Genomic DNA, 10,159 nt, shown 5'->3' with positions numbered 1-10,159 from the left:
GCGCAAGGAGGCCAACATGGAGCAAGGACGTTCGGCCATGGGAGGCGCGATCTAGGGAAAACGACTGGCCAAGTGGCGCAGTCGTGCTCCTTCCGTGACTGACCTAATCAGTCACGGTTTTCTCTTTATTTATTTTTTCCAACTTCTGTTTGGATTTTACTCCTACTGGCCCAGTGTTTGGTTAATTCCTAGCTTGCTTAGGTTTGGTTTCGACCAATGAGAGTCAAGATATCGTGAATGCTCCATTTTTAGGGCAAAAATCCAATTTTGTGAGTTGACATAAAATTAATCAATTTAGGTGAATTTTGTACCTTGACACAAAATTCCTAATTTTTCACTCTTGCGAGTGTTGATGGGTGAAAACAATTTACTGGTTTTTGAGGAAAAGTGGAGAGACGAACGATTTCTTGAATGAGAAAATTGTCTAAACCTTTTGCAAACAGATGCACTGCACATGAGTGTTTTGAGTTCGAGAGATCAATTTGTAGGACTCTGGCCTAAACCAAGACAATGGATTTTCCTGAGTCAATTCGGTCACAAAGAGGGATGGGGGTTGATATGTAGGAGGGAAGCTGAGAAATATGTGAGATTAGTGATGATCGAAGGATTGTGGATGTGTTGTAGACTTCTGCAAATTTGTGTACTGTTGAGTTCGAATAAGATAAGTTCTGATTAATTGAATTCTATTCTGTTGAGAGTTCTTGTTCAGATGATAATTCTTCTTTTTCAATCGTGGATTTCAGAAACTTATTTGTATTGCAATAATAGTAGACACATTGATCGCTAGTAAGTGTGACAGTTGCTGGAGTGAAAGAGTGGGAAAATGGAAATCGTTTGAACCAATTTCTCATCGTTTGGAAGACTTGGTTGATTTTCCATCCACTAGTTTTCCAACTCCTTCAACTGCTTGCACGACTTACTTACATTCTCATCGTTGGTGTACACACGTGTCGTAGACCGACAGACTAAAACCCTAGTGAATATCCCCCCATGTGACATGATTGACGTCTCATGAATGTGGAGTCTGCAAGGCAAACATGTATTTAATTGGTCAATTTTTGACTTGACTAGACATGAGTCTTAGCCTTGATGATTCGAGCATAATGAACGAATGTATGCTCTGAGACTCATGGTTAAGTGTGAGATGTATGTTGAGACAGGGTAATGCACAGACGTTGAGTCTTGATGAATTGTGATACATCATTTCACCAGTTGAGGTAGTAATGATGCTTTGATAATTTGGATCGACAAGCGTTCAATGAGATTGCTCGATCATAGACTTGTTCTGATATGTCGAGTATTCAACAGGAAATCAGAGATATTGTTGAATTATGCAGGATGCTTATTCCTAACCTAACATGTCATGAATGGTCGAATGACGAAGTAGGAATCAGAGTATTTGATGGATGGTCGTCTGTTTGAACCATGTTGCTCAATCGAGCAAAGATGTTGGTAGCAGGACCGAACATTAAATACAAATTAAAATATTGATTGCTAGATCAATATAAAAGTTTGTCGAATTATCATAATTTCGAAACCTTAATTTCGGAGAACTGTGGATCCTGAAGATGGAGAGTTTTCCAATGTGTGTGAAGAAGTATCGAACAATCAATGGGCATGAGACTCGGCCATTGATGGTGAATGGACATCCGAGCGTGCGGAATATCCCTGAACGAGGATTCATTATTGGAGAATCATGAAAATATGAATTTTATTATTGAAATAATAATGAGATGTGTGGGACCGTCCGGCCATGATGGCCAAGAGACCGGTAGGTTCGGTCTTGATGGTGCACGGGCTACCATGACCCTCACACGCGACATTCTTGAGAATTAGGTATTTTTGTTGCTCATTTGAGCAATATTTTGGATTTTCAGAAGAGTTTGATCTTGACTGAAATTCTCAATTTTGAACGAATGTGCAAGTAGAACTTTGCTCGTGTTACCAATATTTTAAGAATATTAAAATAATGATATTTTAATATTTACCGTGAGAAGTCCGGGCTGTCGTGGGACCATTTGATTGTTTGGCTTTTTGGAGATTTAATATTGGAGAAATTTGCTCAAACGAGGGAGTTTCATGAGATGAATAATAAAATAAGGAATTGGAGAGGCGTGGGACCGGCCACGGCCGTGGCATGGCTGGCCGGCCTGTGGGCTCGGTCCCGTGACGCTCTTCCCTCTTTTTTTTTCTTTTTTTTTTCCTTTCCTATTTGCACAGGTCTCCAGACTTCCCCGTTCGTCCATATTTTTGGGTGCTCGTTTGTGCATTATTGATAAGTATACTCGCACTAGCTTTTTTCAGGGCTTACTCGGTGGTGGCCCAAATTCTCGAAAAGTGAATATCTATTACTAATCCATGGAATTCAGCTGAGAAAAACCATAAAACGAAGTAATGAGTATTATGATAAAATAAATTATTTTTTAAGAATTCAATTGATGAATATTACGACTAGAATTAATCAATTGACGATTCTATACTAATAATCAACGTGTCTAGGAGCATGATATGTATTTAACAATCGAGGTATGGTATGATATAGTAGAAGTATCATACTTGTGCTAAATATTTATCCTGGAGTGTAGGCAGCTACACCACCTTCAGATATATGTAATCTTCTAAATGTGGATCTTATGGAGAGAGCCTACCTCGTTTTGTTAGGCTTTAGTTCTGTTATGGTCTAGTCTGTAGCTGTTTTACGGAGGAAAAAAAATAAGAAAAAAACTATGTTGGCTCTATTCAATATGCCCACTGAGATTTGAGTATGCCTCAAAATAGGGCCCATATAGAGTACACTGCCAACCAGCATAGCTTGATTTAGACTAATCACTTCTGGCACAACATGCTCAGTTGCCGTCTTCCACTCTTCTCGGTTACAATAAAGTAAGCAGATTCAGTTGGCGACATGTTTATATTGTTTTAACAATGACAGTATAGCCGTCCAGAATACGAATGGAGTTGCTTAACTAAGAAACTCTGATAGAGAGGAAGCAGAGGCACTACGAATAAACCCAACAAGTAAGAAGCTGTATGTTCGAAGAAAAATCCATGATGAGAACCATAACGATTAAGTACCTAAAACAAGCCAAATTAACTTAGACAAGATGACTGAGTGTAAATTAACACTTTACGATTTTGCATGGCGAAGAATACTTAATGTTATGACATGTCAGAATATCAATTAAAAGCCCTGCAAACCCGCCTTATCTCTCCCTGAGAACCAGTATTTACCCCTAACCTGCCCATTTTCACAATTGAATCAACAAAATCCGCTTCAAAAGATGGACCAACAACCGGACTTAAGATTCCAAAATAAGAATCGATTATTCCCCTGGTTACTTTATCGTCATAAAGTTTTGCATCAGAGTGTAACACTGCGAATCCATCTCGAATGTTGCGCAAGATTTGGGAGTCAAATCTCAATGGACTTCCATGGTCCATGGGTAATCGAGCATTTACATCTCCTTTCTGTGGGCACCTAGATTTTAGCTCAGGAAGGAAGCGCGGATTTATTGAAGGATCGGACCCTGTTGTTGGGAAGTTGTAGAGTCGATCCGTCATGAAGAAGCAGGCTGTAGTTCCAATCGTGTGCGCAGCTGCATTCAGTTTGAAAATCACTGGGAGTCAGAATTCTAATACTAATTAACTTTCAGGGTATTTATCCTCGCTTCCATGTAAAAAAACATCACTAGAATTATTGAATCAATTACAAGGTCTCTAGACTAAATGACTCACAACATTAAACATGTTCATGTTGTAATCAAACATGCATATTTCCTCTTCTAACCAGAACCTTAAGAATGCCACATCAAATATTCATGCGAAAGACTCATGCGTTCAACTAGTTGAAACTGATCACAATAAGCATTTGTATCATGTATTATACATAATAAGAAAGTGTAAGAAAGATATATAGTATAAAGTAATTATATAATACCGCTAAGAAGAACAAGATCCTTTTCTGAAAGTCCCTTTTGAAGAAACTTAGATTTCAATTGTTGAATGGATTCATTCACTTCTGGCATAATAGAGGCTGATGAAACATTCGAAACTCGGCCGTCTCTTCGACCCGTTTGAACCTGATAACGTGGTCCATTGCTCTGCAAACATATATGATATACACATATATCAATTACGAACATGGTATAAATATTTTAAAAATAAACAAGCCAATCAAAGATTAGTATAACGGGTACCAGTGAGATAGAATCTCGAGCTGCCATGGCTACAATATCAGCACAGGAAACAACACCAGGACATACTCTTTCTAACTGCGATTTAGCTCTCTCTATAACATCAAAACCATTAACACCTTGATGTCCAAATGCATGTCTCTCTGCGTTTTGGCCCTCAATTAAAATCGACCCATCACATCCCTAATATTTTAGAACAAGAATTGGTGATTAGAAGAGAAGGAGAAATTAAAAAACAAAAAAAAAAGTCTGGATAGAGAGAGAGATTAAATTACATTAACAAAACAATCATGGAAATGTAGTCTAAGCAAGATAGCAGCCATATTGTTGTCAACAAGAAAAGCTTCACGAACAACAGAGCTTACAATTTCTTCAGCTTTTGGACATACAGATGAATAAAAACCAACCCTAAGTTGCCCATATGAAAAGCCTAAGAAAGAAGTACTAATCAGTGTGATCACAATAACTGAAATCAGAGCCATTATATCGAACGATAGATGATGGTGAAATAACTTAGAAGCTTTGTTTTCTTGTATATATATTCAGCTACAAAAATTTAAACTGTAAAAGATGATTAATATGATAAGAGTGGAGAAGAAGATGATAAAAAGAGTAAAGGTGGGGAAGTAGTGGAGATTGTAATAGGTGTCATAAATGTGTTGGATCAGAAATGTGTCAATTTTATGCATGTCTTTTTACTTATTTGTTGCAATATTTCTGTCTCTTTTATCAGCATGTCTATCCTGATATACTCTTTTACCAATAATATTTATTACAATCTGTTTCATGTGGAAAATTAGGTGACAAGTATTTGTTTTCCTACTTTTCTCATAAATATCATACTATATACCTCTTTTTCGTTTTCGATAAGAAAGCTATATGTCTGAGTAAAGAAGAATAATTCTGCCATCCTAAACTAGAATGTACAAGTGTATGAATAATTCTATTATTAGGTTACTACTAGCTTGGTATGTTTAGAGGTTCCTAATCTATGTGCCAGAAACCACATAAATCTAAGAAGTTCTGAAAGTGATAGGTTTCTTTTCGCATGAACAAAAACCACATAAATCAATCAGAGGTTCAGGGAGTGATAATTCATCAAAAAAGTTATGTGTACACAGATTTCAATTAATAATCAAGCAACCTGAAATATTAGCTCAGCCAAGTTGATCTGCAGAGGCATTCCAGTCGGTACAAAATTATCATTTTCCATCGATTTTTCAGTAGTTTTCTATAAGCATTTTGCCACCATTTTCCCTTTATGAAGAAATATTGTGACATGGTTTACGCTTTGGGGAACTAAAGAAGGTTGATTGTGCTGGCGTGTGAAAGTAATAATGATCCATCAAAGAAAATACAAATAAAATAGTAATGCGTTGATTTAATTTATTCGACTACTAACCTCATCCGCAACCACACATATCCACTTGTAATGACTCGAAACACTTTTGGCATCATTCAGTGCAACCTCATACAAAGTGATTACATGGGACATCCAGGACTAATTATTACGGCCATGTTCTTATCTTCATCATCGTCGCCATAATAGACAATGGCATTTATTGGAGTACGCCTACCGAGCAGATTATATTAATAAATCAGTCATCAGAAAATAATTAAAGTAAGAAAAAAGGTATTTATCTTCATCATTTTGGCTGCAATAGACAATAATATTTACTGAAGGAGTAAACCTACAGAGCAAACTATATAAATTGAAAGATCATCGAAAATTAATTAAAATAAGACAAAAAGGTAAAGTCACCTGGATATTTCATTTCCCCGATTCGATTGAGTAGAAAGAAGAGCTATTGCTTCCCTTACAAATGAGTGAGAAATCCAACAGTCTGCATAGTCTTGCCAACCCCCCTGTCCATGCAGCTGCTGCCCGTGCTAACAAGTCCCAAGCATGGATGCAAAATTGTTCCAAAGAAGTAGCATCTCTAGAACATGAATTTTTATGAATTCAGGAGCTCTCATTTCTGTTTTCTGCAACTTGTTATTGTTCAATTCTCTTTTTCTTTTTTTACTACTTCTCTACCATCCTCACTTTCCTATAGAAAGTTCTTAATGGAGTAGTCAGCAAACCCTACCCACTAGCAATTGAGGGAGGTGTTCAGCAATGATTTGTTTACTTTTCCTCCCATTGGACACCAAGTCATGTTCAAAACAAGATCATCCACTGAAATTGCATCATTTCTACATAACACAGCCAATAGATCCTGGTTTATGAATTTTCACTTGTCTCAGTAATTCAGTAAATGATTCAACACTGGGGAAACAGAACTACCCCAACTGTTAAAGAACGGCGCCACTTAGAAACCAACACCTGCTTTGGGTTTAGAGGATGACCAAGAACTGATCATATGAGTGCCCAGTTCTATCTTCACATAGTTGATTATAAATCTATAATTTTCTGAAGCTAAAAGATACTAAGAAACCATGGATCAGACAAACTAACCACACTTGATCTAAATAGTTATTAACTTTGAAAAGAAACATTCCAAAACATTCATATTTCTCCTTCTACATTTGGCGTCTAACAGCACTCCCAGTCAACTTGAAATGCAAAAACAAAACAAAACATATTGAATAGAAGAAAGTAATCCAAAAGTTACGAGAAACAAGAAAGCTTCTCAACTATAACCCCAGCATCAAAACTCCGAATCCCATCCTCTGATAAAACTTCTTCGCTTAATAAAAGAAACGAAGTACCTTACCACCAACGTTCTTCCTCCTTGCCTCTTCGTGGTCCATTATACCAGCAGATGTAGCAAGCACGATGTAACCGAACTGCAGAGTTACCAGTCAACAACATAAGAAAAAATAACAAGGATTACAATATCACAGGCGAGTTTTTGTTTAAGAAGAAAGACCCTAATCAACATCGACACACTATTAAACGCCAATTCAGAGGTCTCACACCTAAGAAGGATTTACTTTCCTAGAGCTCATCCAGTGTATTTTACTGGTCACCTGAATGATTCTGGTAGTGTTGCTGCTGAATGACGAAAACAAAAAAGGTGAAACTAACCTGTCTAGAAATGAATTGTTGACTGCAAAATAAAAAGATCTCGTAAAGGTGAACCTAAAGCAACTCAGCTTACTTAATAAGCCAAGGGCACACTGAGGTTATGAAAAGTTTTAGCTATTACTCTTGTAAGTACCTAACAAGAGCGTTCTTGTTACTTGTGTGCTTAGCCATCTCCTCACCACTTCACGTTTTGTTCCTTAAAGACGTTCTGATTAGTGAATAATGGAAGACGAATAAATAGCTGGATGAACATACTGACGCCACCATCGTGTTCCGATAGTTTCAACTCAAGGACACTACTAGTGATATGGCTAGGACTCCTAATCCATACACTCAATCTGAGTCTTCCATGACTCGTCCGATTATATACAGGAGCAGATGCCCTTGGTTATTTTACTCTAAGAATCTTCTCTTTTGAGCACATAAAGAATGTATCAAAAACGTGTTCTGTATTAACAGGTTATGGAGACAGGAGCCTATGAGTATCTTACAAACAGGACTCGGTCAATCGCATGAAAAACATACTGCAAACAACCAAGGATACATGATTCATATAATTGATATCTAAATAGGATCTTCTCTAACAAGCAGACTAGAGAACACAGAATAGTTCCATAAATCAATGGTTTATAACAGTTAGACCATAAACAGCTGACAGTCAGGTCTCAGTATTAACTAACCCGCTAGCAACAAGAATATAACAGTTAGTATCAATTAACCCACTAGCAAGAGGTAGTATAAACTATAGTAATACCTTAACAGCATACTCATGAACTTTAGATTGCCATGCATAGGTCTCATGATATATGTTCACATGAAAGTTGATGACTAACCTTCTCGAGAGATGAGCCACTCTTCATTAACCTGAACATCATTCTCTTGTTCTACTTTCGACGTTTCTTGGGGAGTCGGCATCCATTATGTGGAAGGTTGCTGACATCCTGTACGTTTATAATTTGATATTTGGGTCCTAATGCTTCTCTCAATCGCAAGCTTCTTTCTTTTTCCTGAAATTAGTAAATCCTTTGACTCTTACTACGACTGTGTTCGCCTTGACATTTCCACCTTCGCCATTTTCTGTTGCATCAAATCTTTATAATCCAGTAAACCCAGTTCGTCCTCTAGGTGGGTTTGTAAATTGAAAATTATTATCCATCCTACGACCTCTGGATGGCGACGAAGATTGACTCAAAACATCTGCAAGTTCAAATGAGAGAAACCCAAAAAATCATTAAATCGGAAACTGACAACAGAAAATGAGTATGGTGAGAGTACTTGCTTACTACCAACTGTACCTGATATACCTAGATTAGGAGAGGAATCACGCCGGAGACGAGAGAGGGAATCAGAAAGCGAAGATGATAATCTATCGATAACATCATTTTCTTCAAAGAAATTAGGCAACCGAGTGTTGCTGCGACCGTTGAGGAAACAGATTGAAGATGGAATTCCAATCTTCCTAGCAGCAACAAGTGAACCAACTGGGTGATGATGAAGAAGAAGATTACTAGTCTTCTTTAGAAAAGCCATCACCATTGATTGAGTTTGCCCCTAATTCCCAAATGTGTAAAAAATAAATTATAGTTAGGATTACAACACAACCACAGAGTGACATAGAAATAAATCTAGCCTACATTCTGTTATAGAAACATTTCCCCTCTTGAACGAAATCGATGCTATAAAACAGTGAAACACATGAGTTGTAATCTGCTGATATATCTAGTCCAACATCAATTAAGCATGATGTTCCCGAATATACATTGCTTAATACACAACTACATCCACCTTATTTTATCGATATCACGGGTCTAGTCAACATTTACTTATCATGGCAACTTGAAAAGAACAAGAACGATTAACATATCAATTCTCATTAAGGAAGTGACTTTCCTCAAAAAAAAAAAAAAAGGATAAAGATATCCAATCAAATCTTAGGGTAAGCAGTGAATCAAACAAAATGCATCCCATAAGATAGTACTAGGATTAACAAAAAATACAATCCACTAAAACCAAAAAGAATCACAGAATTACGACAATCGTTAATCATCATTAAGAACTCAAAGAAGCCATACAAGTGAATCTTTTGAACTACAAACACCCTAAACAAATAATAAAAAATGAATTTATTTTTTGATGCTCAGATAATAAATGGAATTTGGTATTCTTTTCCCTGACCTTCCACAAAGTAAAGTCTCATAATGAGCTGGGATTGGATTGAAAATCATCATTGCATCGCTAAATCAATACCAACAAAAACCTAATAAAACCCTAAAATTGGATTCACTTCATTGGTTATCAGAATGAACTCCGTTTTTTCGAAAGTTAACAACAACACTAAAACCTAAGAACAACCCTAAATCCATACACATGCATACAAAAATCAAAATCAATAAAACCATACAACACAATACAGAAGAGTAAAATCTAACAAGAACCCATTATTCAAAATGGATCTAAAAGCCTAAATAAACGGAATCATAAAAACGATAAGTGATAGTAGTGAGAGTGAAAGAGGAAGAACGAACCTTCGATGCCGAGATTTACAGCTTAAAGTGAAAAAGGTTTTTTTTTTTTTTTGAGGAAGAAGGCTCCAGGAAAATTTCCCCTGGGGTGCTCTTAGCTTAAAGTGAATCACTGTCATAAGGTGTTTGACTTTGAGTTCAAAAAGTCAAAGAGTGGTGCGGCCTGTATCATTCGGATGGAATTTTTTACGGTCACTTGTAGATATGTTCCATTTTCTAAAGTTGTTTAAAAAATAATTTCGTTTTTTTGATAACTTACAAAGTAGTCCCGTTACAAAGACTCCATCCAGTTACAAGTTAGCTGGTGTTAACTGACATGTGGCAGATTTAGGGTGACCCAAGATGCCCAATATACCCTTCAGTTAAACTTGTTTCCTCGTTTCTTCAGGAGATCTCATCGAAAAACTTTGTCT

General features: G+C 36.8%; 1 protein-coding gene and 1 pseudogene across 6 annotated transcripts; both read right to left on the bottom strand.

Moving 5' to 3' along the window:
• Positions 1 to 3,078: 3,078 nt before the first annotated feature.
• LOC113271527 (peroxidase 43-like) lies at positions 3,079 to 9,824 on the bottom strand. Of its 6 annotated transcripts, none has more exons than XM_026521418.1 (9): positions 9,750 to 9,824; positions 8,520 to 8,775; positions 8,058 to 8,421; positions 6,906 to 6,983; positions 5,956 to 6,412; positions 5,596 to 5,766; positions 4,197 to 4,376; positions 3,938 to 4,100; positions 3,079 to 3,596 (listed from the first exon to the last, which is right to left on the bottom strand). In XM_026521418.1, the coding sequence occupies exons 6-9, from the start codon at positions 5,686 to 5,688 to the stop codon at positions 3,178 to 3,180; spliced, it is 855 nt and encodes a 284-aa protein (XP_026377203.1). In that variant the 5' UTR covers positions 5,689 to 5,766; positions 5,956 to 6,412; positions 6,906 to 6,983; positions 8,058 to 8,421; positions 8,520 to 8,775; positions 9,750 to 9,824; the 3' UTR covers positions 3,079 to 3,177. The 6 variants fall into 6 exon arrangements, with proteins under 6 accessions (XP_026377203.1, XP_026377202.1, XP_026377200.1 ...); XM_026521417.1 differs by having other exon boundaries at positions 5,956 to 6,389; XM_026521415.1 differs by having other exon boundaries at positions 5,956 to 6,983.
• LOC113276912 lies at positions 9,354 to 9,464 on the bottom strand (annotated as a pseudogene).
• Positions 9,825 to 10,159: the final 335 nt, after the last annotated feature.

This window comes from Papaver somniferum, chromosome 4 (genome assembly GCF_003573695.1).
Source record: "Papaver somniferum cultivar HN1 chromosome 4, ASM357369v1, whole genome shotgun sequence".
Taxonomy (NCBI): domain Eukaryota; kingdom Viridiplantae; phylum Streptophyta; class Magnoliopsida; order Ranunculales; family Papaveraceae; genus Papaver; species Papaver somniferum.
Note: the sequence above shows the minus strand (reverse complement) of the source record. Positions and strands in the feature narration are given on the sequence as shown.